At 41.0% G+C, this 23131-nt stretch overlaps 1 protein-coding gene across 1 annotated transcript in view; it reads left to right on the top strand.

Moving 5' to 3' along the window:
* The window catches only part of pcnx2 (pecanex 2), a 39874-nt gene extending 17130 nt beyond the window's left edge, over positions 1-22744 (top strand). The window contains exons 16-40 of the mRNA XM_040001103.1: positions 138-309; positions 415-525; positions 747-838; positions 1633-1742; positions 2049-2157; positions 2611-2703; positions 2812-2962; positions 4392-4533; positions 6322-6499; positions 7109-7217; positions 7304-7433; positions 8669-8727; positions 8858-9073; positions 9152-9405; positions 10161-10394; positions 10769-10872; positions 12625-12769; positions 12883-13113; positions 14868-15025; positions 15138-15254; positions 17076-17248; positions 19769-19935; positions 20033-20107; positions 20263-20439; positions 22345-22744. Of these exons, the coding sequence (XP_039857037.1) occupies positions 138-309; positions 415-525; positions 747-838; positions 1633-1742; positions 2049-2157; positions 2611-2703; positions 2812-2962; positions 4392-4533; positions 6322-6499; positions 7109-7217; positions 7304-7433; positions 8669-8727; positions 8858-9073; positions 9152-9405; positions 10161-10394; positions 10769-10872; positions 12625-12769; positions 12883-13113; positions 14868-15025; positions 15138-15254; positions 17076-17248; positions 19769-19935; positions 20033-20107; positions 20263-20439; positions 22345-22518 (3681 nt within the window). The 3' untranslated portion in view covers positions 22519-22744. The remainder of the gene's footprint in view (positions 1-137; positions 310-414; positions 526-746; positions 839-1632; positions 1743-2048; positions 2158-2610; positions 2704-2811; positions 2963-4391; positions 4534-6321; positions 6500-7108; positions 7218-7303; positions 7434-8668; positions 8728-8857; positions 9074-9151; positions 9406-10160; positions 10395-10768; positions 10873-12624; positions 12770-12882; positions 13114-14867; positions 15026-15137; positions 15255-17075; positions 17249-19768; positions 19936-20032; positions 20108-20262; positions 20440-22344) is intronic.
* The last annotated feature ends 387 nt before the right edge of the window (positions 22745-23131 follow it).

Genomic DNA, 23131 nt, shown 5'->3' with positions numbered 1-23131 from the left:
GATCTGCCTTATTTGACGCTATGGTAGTTGTGTCATATTACTGTGAAAACACAGGAAGGTGTTTAGGTGTAGGTGTTATCTTACTGTGATGGAAATCAGGGTAAACCCCTACAGGTGGCATCCCTCTATGTCTCCAGGGTCACAACCAACTGGTGGCCTACAGCCGAGCGGCCTACTTCTGCATTTTCTGTGCTCTGATCTGGGTGCTGGAGCAGCTGCTGAGGAGGAAGGATCTGCCGGTCTCCAGCCTTTATGGAGTCACCATCGTCTGCTATGATGTTCTGCGCTTCTTACGAGACCTCCTAGTGGGTAGGGATAAATGCAACAGGAGAAAACATGCAGATGTAGTTGCTAACAGTATTTCTTTCCTTTGATAAATACATAAAAATGTCTTTTGTTTTATGCATTAAACAGGTTTTACCTACTGCTTCCCAATCACCTTCCTGGTGGGCCTTTTCCCTCAGATCAACACCTTTACCATCTACCTGCTGGAGCAGATTGACATGCACTTTTTTGGAGGAACAGGTTTCTAATCTCTTGATTTTAGCATTGCTCGTGTTAGCTAATTCAGATCCTAGTTCCTATTTTCACTATAAACTGTAACTTTTGGTTGTTTATTCATAAACATACATACAAAGACAGAACAGATTTTCAGGGCCATCGAGTAAAAAGTATCTTCTGAGTTAGTTTGTTGCCATTTTAAACCACTGTATGTATTTTTAACCTTTCTAACTTGTGTGTCTCAGCTGCCACCAGTCTCATCTCTGCAGTGTACAGCATCTTGCGTAGTCTGGTTGCTCTGTCTCTGCTTTACGGTTTCTGCTTCGGCGCTCTCAAGGTAGGAAACAGAGGAAGAGCACTTAGAGGATGTAACATTACTTATCTTCTTCTTTCGTACTTTTTTCCTTTCCTGTTGAACTAATGCTGTGTTCACCTAAATGGTTAAAGGAGTAGAGGGAAGCATGTAGTACAGGTACAGGAATTTTTTAAATAATCTTCAGTTAAACAAAGTGTCACAGTCTGCGAGGGAGGGCAGACTGTGTGTGGAAGTGTGAGGACCCAGGTGCAGCACTGAACTTGAAACGAAAAGCGAGCCTTTATTTTTGCTGGATTAAAGGTGGCAAACAAAGCAGAAAGCACAGACGCAGAAATAAACTAGAAGCTGACTAGATACACAGACGACGCGACAATGAACGAGGACTTAAATACACACATGAGGTGATCATGAGAAGTGGAGACACATGAGGACACAGCTGACACACATGAACCTGATGACGGGACAGCGGAGGTGAAACTAAATACAATGAACAGAGAACACCAGACTCTCTCAAAATAAAACAGGAAAAATGATGAGACAGACATGACAATATGAATGGTAAGTGAGACCAAAACACAGAGTGAAAACACAAGGGGAATCTACAAAACAATGAACTATAACAGCAATCTAGGCAAAATAGAAATAACTGGATAAGCTAAGCTAGAACATAAATGAATAACAAAATACAGTGAAACTCAAAACACTGGGTTGCATGACCCAAGACTGTGACACACAGAAAGTGTTGCTAGTCAAGCACATGTCACACACACTCACAATTCACATTGCTGTGTGTGTGTGTTTGTTGGTGTTTATAGGAACCATGGGATGAGCAGCACACCCCAGCCCTGTTCTCTGGTTTTTGTGGCCTTTTAGTGGTGCTTTCCTATCACCTCAGCCGACAAAGCAGTGACCCTTCTGTACTTCTGTAAGTATCACGCGATGTGTGTGCGTGTGTGTGTTTGCTTGCGAGCAGCCTCTTGTTCTTTATTTAAAAAAAGCTGAAAAAGCTGAAATCATTGACACAAGGAACTGGAAGCAGATGGTTGATAACTCCGATGAAACATGCTGATACTACTTATACTATTTAAAAAACTGTCACTGACTCACTTTATTTGTATTCTTCAGAAGTTTTATTTGAAGCTGTTAAAAAGCTTCATAAATAAATTCTGTTATTAGCTGCCTATTATCATCGGTCATTACTAATCTAAACGTGTAAAATACTTATTCTCAGATCTCTAATCAAGTCAAAGATAATGCCTGCGCTTGTGGAGAGTGACGAAGAGGAAGAGGATGATACAAACATCAAAGATCCTCTACCTGAGAAACTGCAGAATTCCATGGTAACAATATTTATCTTCATATTAGTGGAAGATGGTGAGGTTCAGGTTATTATCAGCCCCAGGATTACAGGCCTGTCCCTGTTAGCTCAGGTTAATCTGGGATAAAAATTATCAGAAAATCAATCCTCATTATCTCTGTGCATCTCTGAATTTATACAGCGTGAGCAGGCATAAACTGCATAAAGGTGAGATGATGAATCAGTGTTTGCTGGCGATCACTGTGTGTGATTAAAGGGAATTATGCATCAGAGAACGCAAACCTCCCGTCGCCTTTTACAGCATTAATGGAGATTCTAAAGCTTAACTCTTCCCGCGCTCCTGTGCCTTTGATCTCCAAAAACTGGCGGCTCAGCGCAGATAGTCAGGAATAATCGCACACCTAAATGAGCTGGATATGCGTTTTCATGTGGATTATGAATGACTGCAGCTGTCCCTCACTTTTGTGCTCTGCAGAAAGAAATTCTGCTGTCGGACATCATTGTGTGCTCCGTTGCCTACATCCTAACCTTCGCCATCACCGCGAGTACCGTGTTTCTGTCTCTCAAGGTGGCTCAACTTGTTTTCTGCTTTTTACACTGCCTTCTACATTTGATCTTTACTTCTGGCACAATAATTTCATCTTATGTCTCTTTTATTATATACCCATGTGTGCAGCCCTTTGTGACCATAGTGCTGTATGCTCTGGCGGGGACTGTGGGGTTTGTAACCCACTACCTGATCCCCCAGCTTAGGAAGCATCACCCTTGGTTATGGATCTCCCACCCAGTCCTCAAGACCAAGGAGTACTACCAGTTTGAACCCAGAGGTCAGTGTCCCTACTGCATGTAGTTAATAATGAAGTATGTGCGTGCAAACAGCAAAACCATACAGTTAGCGTAACAGCAATCAGTCTCTCAGTTATAAAAGTGCACAATCACTGTGTGCAGCATGGTCCCACTACATAATTAATGCAAGTACATGGGATAAATATACCGCTAAAATAATATCACAACCACATTAAAAAACATCGGCTAAGTGGAAATCTGATGGGCCCAAGAGTAAAGGCTTGTAATGAATTAAATAAAGGCAGGTTTTCAGTCTCTTCAAAGATTTCTACTGAACTTGCTTCTTAATCATGTAATGGGAAGCCACTCTGGAGATAAGAGCACTTTAGGGAAGTATATCAGCATTGGGAGAGTGAAGAGGGCCTGCTGGTCTATACACAATTAGCTCAGATAAGTAAGGTGGTGCAAGTCCAGGCATGGCTTGAGCAGGCCAAAAGGAAAGGGAAAAAAAGGAAACTTTGTTTAAAATTCAAAAGCGGATGACACTTTTTAGAATATTTTTGAGACGGGTGTAAAAAAACTGCCATATCAAACATGGAGCTACTCGCTGTGATGACCTCTGCTGAATAAGAAAGCAGACAAAGGTAGCTTTTTGGTATTGTTTCGTGTTTTTTATTCTTTATTTTCAGTCAGCAGTTTGTGTTTACAAGAGAAATAACAGAACCAGTACTATGTCATATCGTTTGCTATACATGGGTTTTAAATGATGGCTCCTTGAGGCAACTGTTGTTATGATTTGGCACTATATGAATTAATTGAATTGAATTTATGGATCAGGCCGGGGTCTTTCTGTGTGGAGTTTGCATGTTCTCCCCGTGTTTGCGTGGGTTCCCTCCGGGTACTCCGGCTTCCTCCCACCGTCCAAAGACATGCAGCTTGTGGGGATAGGTTAATTGGATAATCCAAATTGTCACTAGGTGTGAATGTGCGAATGAAAGTGAGTGCGAATGGTTGTCTGTCCCTGTGTGTTGGCCCTGCGACAGACTGGCGACCTGTCCAGGGTGTACCCCGCCTCTCGCCCTATGACAGCTGGGATAGGCTCCAGCACCCCCCGCGACCCTGAAAAGGAGAAGCGGAAGCGAATGGATGGATGATTTTATGGAGGGAATAAATGAAATGGTCTGCACTGCTACACCCTGCCTGCTTATACACAGTCACGCGGATTTTTCACGATGGTGGTGAAACCTAAAGTATGGCTGTGTCTGTTGGTTAGCCCACACTGAAACATCTACATAACTGCTGTATTGCTTTGCCGTTATGTTTTTGTGAAATGAGTCGGGCTGGATGGATTTTGCTGTAGCGCCACCAGCGGGTCAGACTCTAAACTTAAAATGTGTCCCGCTAACTGTGCTCTGGAATCTTATGATTCTGCTCCGTTCATGGGTTTTTAAATTTTGTCATGTGTTGCAGAGGACGCGGTGCTTATGTGGTTTGAGCGCCTGTACGTGGGACTGCTGTGCTTTGAGAAATACGTGGTGTACCCCGCCATTGTGCTGAGCGCGCTCACTAATGATGGCTTTGCTCTCAGTCACCGCAAGAAGCTGGGAATCCAGTAAGTGGACCACAGAAAACATACAGCATCACATTTAAGATTCCACATTCTGGATTTTAATTATCATTATTTTCTAGTGTAACCTATGTTTTTGTAGCTACAGTTTACAGAGGTCACACGCAGGCATTCACCAAGTTGCTGTTTAGAAAAGCACAGCTTTTAGGAGTCACTGAATGCATGTGTATTATTGTGACCGGTTCAAAACATGGCTTTGCAGAACAGGCAGACAGTCGGCTGCAGATTTTTCAAATATAATAATAATAATATAATAATATAATATAATAATAATTTGCCTTTTGCTTATTAAAAGTCCAGTGGAATTTGAAAAATGGCAACAAATAATATTTGTTCGACAATTCCACCTAATTAAAATTGCAGATAGGAGACCAAGTAGCAGCCATAAAACAATGAATGACTGACACTGATGTTATTGAAGCTAATCTAATAATTCTCAATTGTGACTCTACAAAATGTGATGATACTCGCAGTAGTAGTAGTTGGTTTGTTCAGTGGATATGCCAAATGTGTTTTTATTACAATTATAGACCGGATCCAGAAGTATGCACTGGTACAGGTACTTCAGGGTTAACCCTGGGTTTGCTGAACTACAAAGGTGGTGGTTCACTTCTTACTGACCATGGTATATTGCCATGGTAACTTATGCTCCGAACCTAACCTGTTCCGGAGAAGGTTAATTTCACGATGAGAGATCTACAGGTATGAAATCACCACCTACTGACCAATTAATTCTCTGAAAAATCACATCAACTTTCGTGGGAGACCCCTCGGGAGAGTAGGCGGGTCTAAAGTTTTAGTGTCTGATGCCTTTATGTTTCCGTGATGAGCTGCAATTATAAATCTAGATTCTTAGATGGAACTTGATTTTTTTCCCCTGTTGGCTGCAAACAGTTTTATAGGAATTTTATTGCTGTATGAGAATTAATTTACAGTCCAAATTGAAAGGACAAGGTCAAAACAACATCTTAACGATATAGCTGTAACAGTGAAAACTCTGTTAACTTACACATTCACCATTTTGGCTTGTGAACAGAATGGAGGCTTCTAGCTTAACTTCACCTAATTCCAAGGTGCATAGAGAAAAACAAATGCCTAAAGAAGTCACGTCTCCAGCGTCACTTGTATAAAGAACAGCATTTTGGCCTGTGCCCTTCATCCGGGTCAACATGCTGAAATGCATTGATCAGGTTTCCTCCATTCTGTTTTCAAGCATCACATTTTTCTGAGACACACTCATCATGGAACAACAGCATCACACCAACACCACCCAGTCCCTGACTACAAGCACTGATGATGGAGCTTCTGCTTTCTGTGGTTTTAAGAGTTACTAAGGACCACGGCACTCTTTGAACATGATGTCCACTATGAGACCTACAGAAGTTATTTTTCTTCACAATTCATCACAGCCTTAAATAGTGTTCGTAAACGATAGCCATCGCCACACAATATCTCACTGAAGGTAAAAGCAAACATTTTTAAGAAGATGCACTTGCATCTTGACACTTGACGAAGGAGTATACAAAGGGTTAACCCTATCCTTGGAGCAAAGATGGCCAAGGTTCAGCATTTACTTTATTTATACAGTAGATCTTTGATTGATCAGATTCTGCCAACATCAATCCTTTTATGTGACGTCCTGGGTTAACTGGTAAAATTTCCAGTCAGCTTGGTGCGACTGCTTATCCACTTAGATAATGAAAAGATAGTACAGAACCCATTAAGGAGGGGGATTTGATCGTTTTTTTGTGCCCTTGTTTGTGCTTTCTTCAGCTGTGATGTTCTCCTGACGACAGTCGCTGGACTGAAACTCCTGCGCTCATCCTTCTGCAACCCCAGCTTCCAGTTCCTCACTCTGCTCTTTACACTCATTTTCTTTCACTTCGACTGTCCACGTGCCTCTGAGAGCTTCCTGCTGGACTTCTTCATCATGTCCATTGTGTTTCACAAGGTAAAAGAGCCACTGATGATTTCTGGAGGACCACATGAGAGAATGCAGGAGGTTGAAACACAGTTATCTTACACGTATACAATACTAGAAATAAATAATAATAATAAATAATAATTTATAATAATAATAGAAATAAGCAGATATTTGTGATAAGCAGAAACAAGGTCACAAAGAAACTGTTATACACAACAGCTGAGACTTGAATGCTAACTGCTAATTTACTCATCAAGTTTGCAAAGGGTAGTTACTCATAACAGAGAGTGCTAGTCATGCTCTGGTAAAGTCTGAGAAAATACAATAATCAAAATTAAATCTGCTGACAAACCTTTTGAAAGTGATTCTTAAAAATATAATAAAAATAGTAACTTCAAGCTGATTGAGAGCAACAAAAACATGTTTTTATTTGCGATTGAAAGGTGTGTTTTTGTGTGTTTTATGTGCAGCCATTGACAGAAACCAAAGAAAGTGTGACTGAAATATGAAACCTTCAACAGACTTCCCTTTTGTGTTCTGTTAATATGTGCCTGAATTGAAGCTAGGCAGTTAAATAAGGCTGTCGCTACTGTGCGGCTCTCAGAGGATCGACTGTGTGCTTCCCTTTCCGTCCAGATGCGCGAGCTGCTGCTGAAACTCCATTTCATCCTGGTTTACATCGCTCCCTGGCAGATCGCCTGGGGCAGCGCTTTTCATGCCTTTGCTCAGCCGTTTGCTGTGCCTCGTATCCTTTCTCTAAGACCTGCAAGTGTGTGAAAGTGTATCAGTGCCTGTTTTTTCTTTCCTTGACTGGCGTGTGTGTGCGTCTAGACTCAGCCATGCTGCTGCTCCAGACTCTGCTCACCACAGTTTTCTACACTCCACTCGCCCCCTTCCTGGGCAGTGCCATCTTCATTTCCTCTTATCCGAGGCCCATTAAGTTCTGGGAGAGAAACTACAAGTAAGGGCCTGATGAGGAAATTAAGTGAATGTGCCGTCAGTCTCTCAAATGGTCCAGATTAAGGAATTCTTGAAAATTAAAGAACAGGTCATTATCAGTATAGCTCATGAAAATAAATAATATGTTTAGCTTTTACTAAAATAGCCTTTTTTTCCTCTGTGCTGCAGAGCTGTCGTTTCTAATTAAAACAAACTAATGAGGTAGACTTTTATTCTGTTGCATGGTCCTTTTTTTACAAGTTTGAATTGCACAGTCCAGCTGCAAATGTGGCTAAAAATAGTCCTCATCAGTTAGAGTAATTTTAATTAAAAACTACAATACCCAGCTGTGTTAAAAAAATGATTTGAACCTCAGGGTTCAGTAGCTTATAGTACCACCTTTAGCAGCAATAACTTGAGGTATTTTCTGTATGACTTTGTCAGTCTTTCACGTTGCTGTGGTGGAATTTTGGCCCACTCTGTTAAAGTGCCCCCACAGCATTTCACTTTGGAACGCTACAGCACATGGCCTCACATTTGACTCCACAATACTTTGATATATAGAGGAGCACATGATCAACTCAGTGACTACAAGGTGTCCAGGCCCTATAGCTCATTTAGAAGTTGTCTTTGATTAGGCTTTCACATGGTTAAATGGGCTTACGTGGTAGGATAAATACTGAGTCGTGACTTCCTTCTCCAGTTTGTAATTTGCACATCTGTTTTTTTTTATTTACTGAAGAAGCAATCAATCTTTGTCTTTTGAACTGAGCTCCCCTTCTGTCTCACACTTAGCTGCTTACACAATAAAGTGTCTTTGTTCCCTCTTACTTATTGATGTGAGAGACTGCACGCATTCAGCACCCTGAGAGCACGCCAGAAATACTCCCAGAGCTTTCATGTGCAAGCTTACCCCACAACTATATTTAGGTGACACTGTCAGTGTTAGACCTGAAACCTTGAAATCCCTGACAGCATCACCTCAGCTGGAGTCAGTTGAAATAGGAAGTGTTTGCTCAAGTTGTCACTGTGAAGCTCAGATGAGCAGCAATGCAACATGACACAGAAAGTATAGCAGAACAGTCACAGCAGAGCAGGAATAAAGTGAAATAAAAGCATACAGTAGTTTTATAGTGAGACACTTCATACGGGATTGCATGATATATTTTATCAGCTTTTAACCTGATGTATAAGCACATACAGGAAAAACATTTGGTCAGTGTTGCACAGATATGCTTCTTTGTGTGTTCCTTGCAGCACAAAACGTATTGATAACTCCAACAGCAGGCTGGTGTCCCAGGTGGACAAGGAGACAGGTGAGCTTTAACTGGACTATCAAATCAGTTTAATTTATTTCATTCCCCCAACACAAAGAACATCTTGTATTTTAGTATCAGATAAGGCAGCAAGCACATTTGATCTGTTTTTCTGGCTCTTCTTTTGCAGGTTGCGACGATAACAACCTAAACTCCATCTTTTATGAGTACCTGACTCGATCACTGCAGCATTCGCTTTGTGGTGACCTCATGCTGGGCCGATGGGGCAACTATAGCGCTGGGGACTGTTTCATCCTGGCTTCTGACTACCTCAACGCCCTGGTCCACCTCATAGAGATTGGCAATGGTTTGGTCACCTTCCAGCTGAGGGGTTTAGAGTTCAGAGGTAAAGTACAGCCATCCCATCGCGTCCATGGCAAAGGTATCTTATTGCTTTACTTATGACTCCATGTCTCTATCCCAGGGACGTACTGTCAGCAGCGCGAGGTGGAGGCCATCACAGAGGGCGTGGAGGAAGATGACGCATGCTGCTGCTGTGAGCCGGGCCGCTTGCCTCACATGCTGTCATGCAACGCTGCTTTCAACCTGCGCTGGCTGGCTTGGGAAGTGATGGCCACCAAGTACCTGCTGGAGGGTTACAGCATCAGTGAGAACAATGCTGCCACCATGCTGCAAGTGTACGATCTTCGAAAGCTGCTCATCACCTACTACCTGAAGGTACATTTACACTCCAACCTGAAGCTTCCAGATTCACAGAGTATGTGTGTTTACAGGGCATCAAAACATTTCAAGCTATATTGCTAAAAAAATGTTTTCTCGCCTGCATTCACACGCACATGAACTTGAATGACATCCTGTTCTTAATCCGAAGGGTTTAATATGGTGTTGGCCCGCTCTTTGCAGCTGAAACAGCTTCAACTCTTCTGAGAAGGCTTTCCTCAAGATTTCGGAGTGTGTTTATGGGAATTTTTGAACATTCTTCCAGAAGCATATTTGTGAGTTTAGACACTGATGATGGACAAAAAGGCTCTGCTCGCTGACAGCAACATGTGACTGACTCCAGAGAAACCTGCAGTCACTGTTCTTACGTGGGAATTTGCTTTCCACTTAAGATCAGATTTTGTCATGTCAAATAAATTCAAATGAATCTCTGCTATTAAAGGGAACCCTGCACGGTTTAATAATGCATTCACCCCTGATGCATTCAGTCAGCCTCACTTCAGAGGCAGGCTGAAAATTGAACATTCAGCTCGTCTCAAAAGGCTCTTAAAGAGTTGCCTGCACAAAGGTTAAGCAGTTTAAATGACAAATTAATTAGCATCTTATGCATTAATCACCATTACAAATAGCAGCATGGCAATAAGGGACTCTAGATATTGTGAGCAATGCAGTACGTACAAGAGCACGTCTTCCTTTTGAGTGATTATTAAGTTTTTACTTACTGACCCGTTCTTTCTCAATCTCCTTTTCAGAGTATCATCTACTACTTGGTCCACTCTCCCAAACTGTCTACATGGCTCAAGGATGCCACCATTCAGGAGGCGCTGCAGTCCTACACCAAGTGGCACCACATTGAGCGCGACCCTCAGGTCTTTAGCGTAAAGATCGATGAGGACTATGTGCATTGCCTGCAGGGGGTGACACGCGCCAGCTTCTGCAACGTTTACCTGGAGTGGATCCAGCACTGTGCTGGGAAAATGGAGACGGTACGTCCCTTTAACACTGTTCTAAACATCGTCTTGCGAGTTTCAGTTTACACTCTGCTGCAACTTAATGTGGTTATAGTCACGAGCCCAAACGCTTAAAATGCTGAAAGAAGAAGAAAAACTAGAATATATTTCAGATTTGAGGAGCTGGAAACAGTAATGTTTTACGTCTCCTTTAAGGAATTTTGTTTATTGTCATTCTGCTTTTACTTGTTTAGAAATCTGACATGAGTAAGAAAGAAAGCAAGAGCTGCACAGTGAAAATAAACGGCCGCAAATTGCCATACAGCACTCATAATGCTTGAATCTGTACTTACTTTTATCTCCGGCCCATATGCCATTGCCTTCATCCGTGTGTTTGTGCTTATATCCAGCCTGTGGACAGCGATGAAGACTCTCCTCTGGTCACTCTGTCTTATGCTCTCTCCGTCCTGGGGAGGAGATCCCTTGGCACTGCGTCACACAACATGTCCAACAGGTAAGCCTGTCTGACTCAAAAACAGCACACATACACTGCCTGGCCACAAAAATGATCACCACCTGGATTTAACAAAAGCGAACACATAAAAGCCCTCTGTTGCATAATTACTGCATTAATCAATATGTTTCAGCTGGCAGTCTGACTCTCATGCAGCAGTCTGACTCTCCCATCATCAATGAAAGAACTTGACTAAATAAATAAATAAATAAATCCAACTGTGGTCAGAAATAAATGCTGTGACAGTTATAGGCTATCAAAGCTGAAGGCAGTCCAGTGAAATATTAGAGTGCGTGACTGGTTTTGGCTGGCCTGCAATCCCTCTGTGAAGTGAGCTGTGTGGAAATATTATTAAGGTCTTTATACAGCATAGGCTTATGCTCATCACTTTGAGCAAATATTTGGTAGCCCATTAGTCTTTCATAGAACTCGGTGTGAGCAAAGTGTTTATTTGTGCCTCCATTAGCTGAAGTTACACAAGAAAGGCAGAGGTGCCGTCATGTAACAGTAAGACGGTTACAACTGCTTAATGTGCTTCAGTTGTAAACATGTAGAAATGTTTGACTGTGTTTAAAATCTATTCAGATGTGACTTTTCTATGGGAATATTATGAATTTTTAGTTGGTTTATTTGCTACTATGTGTCATTTCTTTAGCTGAAGGGTGTTTTAGGACGCAGGAAAAGCACCGTCAACAGTGATGTTGTGGTAATTGTTAACAAATACTTTAACCTCCTAGGACCTGGTGTCCACATATGTGGACATCACATTTTGGGATGTCTAGACCACAATACTTATTTTTTTCTCTACAAGGGCCTGATATCCACTTACGAGGACATTATACTGCCACTGTTCTATCAAAATTTGAAACAAATGTCCTCATATGTGGATCTCATGTTTCTCAAAAACAAAAATTAGGTAAAAAAACAATCTGGTAATTCTTTGCTTTCACATTCATCAGGTCCTAATCAACCCAAATAGCAAAGAAAAATATAAAATGCATGCCATGAAAGAGTTCGGGTCTTAGGAGGTGAAATCATTCATTCCCTCAGCTATTAGATTACTTACAGGGATCATTTAGATGAGTTTTTTCCGTGACTGTTCATTTTTAGGCATTTGTTCTTCTTTGTCTATTTATTTATTTTTAATACATTTATTTATTCTTTAAGAATCTGTTTTGCTTTGACCTCATTCTTTGCTGATCTCTACCTTGACAATGTGTATATACTATAGATTGTGTGTTTGACCATATATGTAGGTTTTGTGGGTAAGTTGCGAACAAGTTGCCTTTTGGGACTGATAAAGTTATCTGAAACTGAATCTAAATTTAAAACCCTGTGTGTTGTTAGAGTGTCGACCTCTTCAGTCTGCTTCCTCTCCTTTGTGCACTTTGGCAGTAGATAAACTTATTCCATTAAAATAAAATGAATGGAAACCAATGAAATTAAATGCTTACGCTAAATTGATCTTAAAACACAGTAAAAATGTTTCTGTTGCATTTGAGATTACATGCACAAATTATTGGAACGTCTGTCTCATGTTGTACATATTACCTGGTGCTAAACAGAAACGCCAGAAGGGGGAGCCAGTGGATAAATCTTTAAACATCCTGTCATTTAAACATACCTCTGACTCTGCAGTGTTATTATGTCTTGTAATCTAATCTGAAATATGTTATTATAATCCATCCTTTATTTCTCTATCTTTGTGTTTCCTTTATCCCCCCCCTCAAATCCCTCCCTTCCTCTTTAAAGTCTTGAATCATTTCTGTACGGTTTCAACACCCTGTTTAAAGGCGACTTCCGCATCGCCACTAAGGATGAGTGGGTTTTCACTGACCTCGACCTCCTCCAGAAGGTGGTGGCTCCTGCAGTCAGAATGAGCCTCAAATTGCATCAGGTAAAGCGAGAGGATGTAGCTTTTCAACCTTTAGTCTCAAACTGTACTGGAAATACACATTATAGAGAAAACATTTCCTTCAACGCTTCATGATGACCTTCCTGCTTTTGCAGGATCACTTTACCTGTCTGGAAGAGACCGAGGAGGCGTCTATCCTGTACGAAGCCATCACAAACTACCGCAGCAACCTCGTAATCTGCCACGAGAGCGATCCCGCTTGGCGTAAGGCTGTGCTGTCAAGCCGTGACACGCTGCTCACTCTGAGACACATGATTGATGATGGCACGGACGAGTACAAGATCATCATGCTGTACAAACGCCACCTCAGCTTCAAGGTCATCAAGGTAAAATACGTTTAATTTTCTGGCTGAATGGCTAAACAGCTAAATGCTGTGTGCACAGTGTGACAGCCTCCTGCCTATCTATGAGGAGAAGGTTGGTCTCAAAGGTTTGACAATAAACAAACCAACACCATCACTTTTCCATCTGTATGATAGAACATAATCGTGGCTTTTTTTGCTTTTTAATCTTAGTGTAAATAAATCACGCAAATTTGAATTTCTTCTGTTCAAACTACTTTTGATTCTGGAGTTGCTGCTTTCCCTTCAGGATGTCAAACGGACTTTTGAAAATGCACACATCTGGATAACATACACTCATCATCTCATGGTATTTCTGGGCTTTTAATGATTTCTTTGAGCTGTTTTTTTTCCCAGGGTGGAATGATTGTACAGCATACTTCTTTAATGACTTAAAAAAAAACAAGATTTGGAAGTATGAATTTATTTTGGATTTTCTCTAATCCACACAGGGTCAAAAGTATATATAAAGGCTCAAATATATGCAAACACTCAGTTAAATATTTTAATCAGTGGCGTTAAAAGTTCTTCAGCGTCGTTTAACTCGACAAGGCCAAAGCTTATTAACTTCACGTTGGTGATCATGGTTGACTACATATCTTAGTTTCTCTTTGCCAGCATAAAAAGGATTTGTTCAACAACACTCATTGGATTGACCAATACTCAGAAAAAATGGGAAGTCCAAGGAACTCCGTGAAGAAGGAGAATTGTAGATTTACACAAGTTGGGAAGGTCTCCAGATTCCAAGACTGTACAAGTACAGGTATCACTATTTTACCAAGATCTTGAAGAAGACCCAATCTGTCACCCTCAGATGAGAGAAAACGTGAATTTCAGGCAAATCCTAAGAACCACCGAGGCTCAAACTTGTCACTAAACTGCATGTAAATTGAGGGCACCGACCAACTCCTGCTCCAAAATCAGCACTTTCATGATTAACTGAAATTTACAGCTGTCCACATGGACAAGCCAAATATGTTCTGACAAAATGTTTTATGGTTAGAGAGAAATTCTGCTATTTGGCCACAACGACAAGGGATACGTTTGGAGGAGTAAAGGGGAAGCTTTCAAACCCAAGAACACTGTACCAGCTGCCAAGCATGGTGGTGGTAGCATCACGGTCTAGGGCTGTTTTGTTGCAATTTTTATATCATCTCATGTCAACAGCTGGATGACTGAAACTTGGACACAATTTGTTGTCCCAACAGGACAAATATCCCAAATGCAAATCAAAACTCATTTTGGAACTGATAAAACAGGCTAACATTAATCTTCCCACAGCCCTGCCCTCAACCGTATTAAAAAATTGTGGACTACACTTCAAAGAAGGTCCTGTGCCAAGAAACTAACCAATGTAAATGAAGTCTACAAATTCTGCCAAGAAGAGTGGTCACATATCCAGAATTATTCCAGAGGCTTATTGATGTCTGCCAAAAGCACCTGGTTGACATGGAGTTAGAAATCAGTATAATAGGTCAATTTTAAAGTTTACACCACTTAAAATAAGATGATGATTACAAAGGAACAGCTCATTCCCATGACCCTAAGGCCCAAGGCTGCCCAAATGTTACAAAATCCTCACACAAGCACCTTGAAACATGCTAATTATCAGGCCACAGCATTGTCATATTCACACATTGCTTTTTGTATAAAACAAACAAGATGTTCTCTGGATCTTCTCTCGTGTTTGGACTTTGTACTCCTGTATGATTGTTTCTATTTTTTCCATACCTCTTCAGATCAATAAGGAGTGTGTGCGAGGCCTCTGGGCAGGACAGCAGCAGGAGTTGATATTTTTAAGGAACCGAAACCCGGAGCGAGGCAGCATCCAAAACTCAAAGCAAGCACTGAGGAACATGGTCAACTCTTCTTGTGACCAGCCACTCGGCTACCCCATGTGCGTGCCAAATTACTACACAGAAAAATCTTAATTTGCTTCAATAGAAGTATTTAGCCCACTCACATAGACGTTTTCTCTGTTTCCTTTTCTTTCTTTATCTGTTTTTTAGGTACGTGTCACCTCTGACAACTTCATACGCAGGAACACACGGTACGCTACGCGGCATTGGAGGAGGGGCTTTAAGCCTGGATGCCATTCGTTCCTGGCTCTGCTCTAAATGGCTGCGGTCAGTACATTTTGTCCCACTTAAGTAGAAAGTGCAGTTTGTTATTCTTTTTTCATCCTTGCCTTCCAGGCTCAGCCTTTTCCAAATCTCTTCCTGTGACTGTGCTTCAAAATTAGGGTTTTTTTTTCACATGCTAAAGATAAACAGAAAACAGACTTTATTTAGTTCTCTCTGATGGGTAAGAAGATGATGCTGTAAGTTGAAGGTCATGGGTTCAGTCTGGTTGAACATGAGCCTCTGAGGAGTCTTGAATAACACACTCTTTATTTGGAATATTTGGAGGACAAAAACTTTCATATTTCTTCTAATCATCTAGTTGATTTCATCTCTGAAACTGGGACAAAATAATTTCAGGAGAGAAGATTTGAATCTCTGGACTAGCTAATTATCTGCTGCAAAGACCGCAGAAAGTAAGTCGTAGTAGTTTTCCGGCACACGGTGCATGGTCACTGTGGCCCATCACATGCCCAGTGGACAGTTGCAGTTTGTGACGGTGCAATTGCTTCATGTGCATCAGTTGCAGATGTTATGGATTTTCCTCTTGATATAGTATGCATTGAAATTCACTGACAAATGCCTCTAAGTGTCAGCAGCTCTTTTTACCATCATTTTGTCTTTTGCTTTAGTTTGACCATTGTTTTGATGCACTGTTTACTTACTCGTTGTTTGAAATCATCTCCTTATTCTGTGTTTTCAAAGACTGTATTTTTATTTGCCTTGATAACCCTTTAGTTTGCCACAGAAGCTGCCTGCCTTTCAAAGAGGTGAATAAGAACAGAGATGAGTACAAAAGTATTGTGGTTACTCCTAATAAGTATATATTCTCTGTTTTTCTTCAGGCAATTTCTAAAATGCATCATCTACTTAATAGCATTTTGTAAGTCACAAAGATTACATATCAGAAATCTGATATATATCTATATATATTTCTGAGCTGTTACAGAAGGCCTTATGTCTCCGGGACAAAAGAGGAAAAAGTTGGGATAAAGCAGTTTATGCCAGCTTCCTAATGCTCTTATTCAGCTGGTTGCATTTAGTATAAATCACTCTGGATAAGATGCAAACTGCAGTGTAATGCTCTGGCTGCCTGCTTAGTGGGAGCCTTGCCTGCTCTGTGGATTTACAGATATTGACTTGGAGGTAGTCAGTGCTGCGAAGAGGCTTCTCTGCCAACTTGATGTAGTTTTAAATACATGTACAGGGACAGTGCGAGTGCATGTTTGAGAGAAATAGACAGCTGGATTACAGAGTAAGCGGGAAGCTGAAAGCTTTAACTCTCTGCTTTGCTATGCAGAAACCTCCTTCTCTTGGCTCTCTCTTCCTTCAGCCCCAGTTTCATCCTGCCTTTTGTTTCTCTCTCCATCATTTACACAATACCTTCGGTAGAGCTTATCGTACAGGCGCTGCATTAACCTCTGCAGGTCAGCTAATGGTGTGTGTCTTTGTAACTGCGCAGTTCGCCCTTAAGCTTCTTGGGGCAGAGTTTTGCTTTCAGATTAGATTAGTTTGTTAAGCCTGTTTCATCCGCCTTGACTGAAAGGTGTTGTCTTAATTCGACTAAGTAGAAAAGGAGATAAGGAGATGGATCAAGCCTCCCCAGCCAGAACACATTTAACTAATTTAAGAGGAACACCACCACCACCACATATGTTAGCACAGTTACGTAACATCTCTGAGTGTGTGTGTGTGTGTGTGTGTGGTTTAAGCAGTGCTGATAGTTAAGGCTCTGTAAATTTTTGAACGTCCCCTTGCCTGTGTGCATCCCTTGCACTGATGTGGACATGAATAAATAAATCAGAGCTGTGTGCTTGTGTTCTGCAGGGTGCGTAAGGACAACCTGACCAGCTGTAACAGCGGCATGAATATGGAGGATGTGGACTGCGGTGCCGGTGGGTCGTCATCGTTGAGCCACAACCGCCCATCCTCTGTCACATCCAACAGCCTGAGCCAGCACAGAGCCAGGACGGCACACAGCCACAGACACCGCAATGCTGGTACAAATTCTTCTACTACAATCTCGATGTAAACCTAATAATGCTTGGGTTTTGTTTGTTTTTAATCACACGAACCAAAGTCAAGCTATGTAACTTTTCAAATCTAAGCCCCACCCTAAATTATAGTCTGTTACATTGCCTACCCTCTGACCCTGCTTTATAAAATAATATGTAGTTTTATATTATATTTGAAACAAGCAAAGGGAATATAAACCTATCAGAAAAGTGTTTACTAGCATCAAAGATGAATTAAGCAATAGGGTCATTTTCCTATAGTTCTATACAATCAGACTAATTTTTCACTGGGGGAGGTTTTCCCGCTGCAGGAAAGACTACTCTGTGCAATCACATGAAAAACTAAGTACACCTGCACTGCTTCCAGTAGCATTAAGGTCGTACTGAGTAGATCCAGGTGCTGTTAATCAAATGCATTTGATTAATTGATCATCAACAAGTGTGGCTGCCTCTATGAAAGCAGATGTTTTGGCAGTTTGATGGTCTGGAGCCTTCAGGTGTGTGTTAACACAACGCCACGATCTTCGAGGAGTGAATGACGAGTGAACATCTCAGACTCTACAGGCCCCACTTACCATGTTAAATGTTAAGGTTAATGACAGTATGATTAGAAAAAGACTGGCAGCACAGCTTAAGTTTGCAAAGTTGCATCTGAACAAACCACAAGACTTCCAGAACAATGTCCTGTAGAGAGACAAGGACAAAGTGGAGATGTTTGGTCATAATCGAAACCACCATGTTTTGCAAAAACTAAACACAGCATATTAGAACGTACACCTCTTAACAACTGTTAACCACGGTGGCAAAGAGGTAATGATTTGGGTGTGTTTTGTAGCCACAGCGCCTGGGAACCTTGCGGTTTTTGAGTCCATTATGAATTCTTTTGTGTGTCAAAGTACTCTGGAATCAAATATGAGGCTTTTTGTCCAATAGCTATGACTTGAAAGAAATTAGGTTTTTCCACAAAACAACGATCCTAAGCACAGCAGCAAAACTCCAACAGAATGCCCGAAAAAGAAAAGAATTAAGGAAAATGGGACAAAGTCCAGACTACAACCCAACTGAAATGCTGTGGTGGGACAAAAATGAATCTCTGGAAACCTCAATAACCCGAGGCAATGTTGTAAAGAAGAGTGGGACAAAACTGTTCCACAATTATGTGAGAAACCGATAAAGTCACTCGTGCAGCAGAAGGTGTTTCTACAAGCATGGGATTAACTCAGTTTTTCGCATGTAACTAATGACCAGGCTGCTTACTTATGAGGTAAAAATAAGGTCAGCTTTTGAACTCTAAAGCACAATTTACACACAGTATATAAAAAAAAAAACTTCAGTAAGGGTTTGAGCTGTCACTTGAGAAAGTGTCATAGTGCCATATACAAAGGAAATCAGTTTCAACTTGAGAAAAATAATTTTCGATACTCACAAAGCAGGAGATGGATATACAAAGTTGTCACTTTTTTCCAAGTGTAAAGAAGAGGATTGAAAAGTATCATCAAGAAACACAAAGAGAGCCACACAGTACAGAACAAGCCTGGCAGAGATAGGAGGCAAAAGATTTTAAATTCTCTGGAAATAAAACTACTGAGAGATGTGTGTAAAGACGCCAGAACAACTGCCAAGACATTAGTAAATGACTTAGACCGGTTGGGAATTGTAGTCTCGATGGAGACCTGCACGGGTATGTACTCAGTACAAGAAAATCTTGATTTCTTCAGAAGAGACGCCTTCAAGTCACACTGAAGTACACTAAGAACAACCTGGACAAAGATCAAGCATTTTGGAAGTGCGCCCTTTGGTCAGATGAGACAAAACTAGAGGTCTTTGGCCACAGAGATGCTGCTCATGTTTGGAAAACATGTTTGGAAGGAAGAGGCGTACAATCCAACAAATAACATCCCCACAGTGAAACATGGTGGGAGTATTATGCTGTAGAGATGCTTCAGTGCATCTGGAGCTGGGACTCTCATCAACCTGGAAGGAATCGTGAAAAAATACAATTTTCTTTGGAACAAAATCTCAACCAGTGAGCAGCAAAACTGCTCTGTGTCGTCGCTTTGTCTTCCAACAACCCAAAACATGTGTTTGAGTTGAAATTTTCACTGGCTATAGTTTTAGATGGTTTTAGTTCAACTCTGAAAGTTATTTACCCAGTTTACTTATGTTAACATTATAACAACTTTGATCACCACTTTAGGAAGGAAATGTTAGTCCAATAACTTTTGGAAGACTGTGTATAAAAATCCAAACGGTTACTGCAATGCTTTTGCTAAACTCTTTGAAAATGAAAAATGAAACGAACTCTTCATTTAACATCTTGTTTGTTTTTTTTATGGTGGTGTCCAAATACGTAGATGTCCCAGTGTTTTTATTTTTTAAGAGACCACAGAGAGCCACATAGCTAAACTAAAATCCTGAAGTCAAATATAACGTGCTTTTTAAATTGTACATTAGGTTATTAAATCTTGCGTTTCATTACAAATGTTCACGTTTTTAATTCTACAGCCAGGAGAGAGTACCGCAGTCGATCAGTGCAGCCTCAGAGTCAGCGCCCCCCTGTCAGCAGCCAGTCTGGCCCAATCCTGGACTCGGGCTCCAACAACGGGATTGTCCAGCGTCTGTCTAACAGTCAGCTGTCCTTTAACACCTCCATAGCTTCTATATTCTCCCAGGTATACGCACACATTGTAAAAAGCTTACTTTTCTGGGCTGCAGCTGCTTTTGTGCTCCCTTACTAAGAGTGTAAAGAGGATTTTTGTCTGTCTCCAGGTCCCTCGTCTCTCAGGAGCAGGTGGCATCAGCGCGCAGCTTCAGGCAGCGCAGCATCAGCAGCGCTCCAGTCAGGTAGGAACTGTACACTCCTAATGCAGCATGCCTAAACACATGGTCGACAGATGGAAGATCTGAAAACAGATTCTTGATGTTCCTATAAATCACCTTAGTGTTTACTGTACGACATTATAACAGAACTGCAATATCTCTGTTCCTTGTGGTGCCAGGTCTCCTCATCTTCATCCACACTCAGCTTGCTGTTTGGGAAGCGTAGTTTCTCCAGCGGCCTGGTTATCTCCGGGTTGTCCGCTGCTGAAGGGGGAAACACCACCGATACACAGTCATCCTCCAGTGTCAACATCGCCATCGGGCCCTCACATAGGTCCAGCAGCAGAGCCACACAGGTGGGTGGGGAAAAGAGCACTGTCTGAATTCTGCACCCACTTAAGACTGTTTCCACAACACAGCTTAGACTAGGTAGGCAGCAGTTAGATGTACACATATACAGAAAAACAAGTGCACACTTTTTCCTAGTTTGACTTGCTTGTCTTGCTTTTGTAGAGGTTTTAAATACTAAGGGAAAAGTTCAACATCTTGAGAAGCTTGTTTGCAGTTTTTGCCAATAGATAAGAGACAGATATTTCTCTTACATCCAGGGTCTGTCTAAAAGCACAGCTCATTTTTATTGTTTGAGAAGATTCAATTGGATTTACAATTTTAATATTAGACAAAGAAAAATCAGAGTAAATACGACATGCAGTTTTTGAATGATGATTTCATGTAGTAAAGGGAAAGAAAACCCTACCTGGCCCTGTGTGAAAAAGTAATTGATTTTTTGAGCCATTCAGAGGTGAACTTGCTGCTGCATAATCCAAATATATTTGAGATTCAAGGACAACCTGAGCAAAATTCATGGTTGTATCAATCACAGTAAATAGTCCCAGTCCTGAAGCAGCCCCATACCCTCACAGAACTGTCACCATGTTTGACTGTTGGTATCATGTTAATTTTATAAAATGTTGTTGGTTTTATTCCAGACGTAAAGGGACTCAAACCTTCCAAAAAACTACATTTTTTGTTGCGTCTGTCCACAGAATAGTTTCTCTTTTTAAGGATGTTTTAGGGCAAATGTGAGATGAGCCTTTTTGGTCAGCAGTGGTTTTCTCCTTGGACATTTCCAAGGCCAGTCTCTTGCTTTTTTTGTTGAATCACAAACACTGACCTTAACTGTAGTAAGTGAGGCCTGGAGTTCTTTAGATGTTGGTCTGAGTTTTTTTGTGAACTTCTAGAATAGAATATAGAATAATTATGGTAGGCCGGCCACTCCTGGGAATGTTCACCATTGTTCCATGTTTTCACCATTTGTGGAAAATGGTTCTAACTGTGGTTTGCTGAAGTCCCAAAGCCTTAGAAATGCTATTCTAAGCTTTTCAGATTTATAGATGTCAATGACTTTGTTTCTCATGACTTTGTTGAACTCAGCTTCCACTCAGGGGGGGGGTATCTTTTAAAAAAATGGTTGATTGATAATGAAATCATTATTTAAAAATTGCATTTTGTATGACTTTGTCTAATAGTAAAATTAGTTTGATGGTCTGAAACAACAGTGTGAAAATATGCACAAAACTAATGCATCAGGAAGGGGGGCGGCATATACTTATTCACAGTCCCGTATTCTACTTTTCCTTATTTTCTGCCATGTATTCACTGTTATTAAGGTGGATGCTCATATTAAAGATAACCAGGGTTTCAAATAAGGATGTCAGTGGATTTACAAGGAGTCTCTGTGAGCCAAATGTTCAGGCTTCAGGCTGAACCTACAGATCAATCTGTGGAAGCCTGTTTCAGCAGCTGGAAAAACAATTTCAGAAGTATTATCTCCAAATTTAGACTTGCCAACTGAAACTTCAGAGAAAAGAATTTTAAATTTTGAGTTATTAAGTCTAAATTTTAACATAACCCCAAAATTTGTGCATGGCAAAAAATGTTTGTGTGGGGTTTTTTTTTTTCCAGTGGAGAGAGTCCCATATTTTTACTGTTTGAAGTTTTGAAAAAAGTTGAAGAAAGCTGAAAAAGTGAGACTCATTTCGGTTGTTTTGTACTCCTGGAGCCCAAATTGTGAAGTCCAGAATTAAAATAGAGGAAAAAACACAAAGTGAAAATCAGATTTTTATTCTCATGCATCATTTGACGATCAGAGTTGCCGTCTGATATTCTTGTTGTGTTCGAACATGCTAGTTGCTTTATACAAACAGCGAATGCTCTCCTGTGCCTGAAACCGGCCTCCTCTCTCTTCCTTTCTTCCTCAGTGGACATCAGAGCCATATGAGAGTATAGACGCGAGCAATTCCAACGCTGCAGTCACGGTGAAAGACGACACACAGTTAAGCGAGCAGGGCTGCAGCCAGGGATTAGACAAGACCCAGGAGGATTCAACATCTGCCTCAACAGTTCCAGACCCAACTGATCAAAAGACTGTCTGAGAGAGAAAACACATCTGTGACAGTGCCCATACTCATGCCCACATACAGACAGGACTGTATGAAGAGTTATACACACATAAATAAAGAAGATTGTATGAGAGAGCACCCATGCACACAAACCTGCCTCCTCTGTCCTCAGCATGTGGTCTCACCCTGTTGTCTGAATGTAAAGTCTGAAAACACAGTCTTTGATGCAGAGGATAAAAATAAAGACATTTTTAAACGACGTGGCCTCTTTCTGTGGTTAACAGGTCTCATTTAAATCTGGGTGTCAGAAGGAAATATTTATTTTTGGAAGTATAGTTTATCAAAATGCCACAGGTTAATTATATAGTCTTACTCAGAGATGCCAAAACTCCCCCGTGTATTAGGTTGTTTAAACATTTTACTTTAAATGATCATGAATTGTTTCAAAAAAGCAACTACATTATGTCTGAGTCCAACATGTGATTACTAGCCTTTTGGCCTTTAGTCAGATGATCTCCCCGAAAACTCTGTTAAACACTATTTGACTTCATGCGTAATCCATTTAAAAAATAATGTATGCCTCGTTTTGAGCGGGGTATGGATTTGAAACCTGAAAAGGACTTTCCAGTTCTCAGCTGAATGGTTG

Source organism: Simochromis diagramma, unplaced genomic scaffold (genome assembly GCF_900408965.1).
Source record: "Simochromis diagramma unplaced genomic scaffold, fSimDia1.1 OVJJ01000421.1, whole genome shotgun sequence".
NCBI lineage: Eukaryota > Metazoa > Chordata > Actinopteri > Cichliformes > Cichlidae > Simochromis > Simochromis diagramma.
This window is presented reverse-complemented; position numbering and strand designations above follow the sequence as displayed.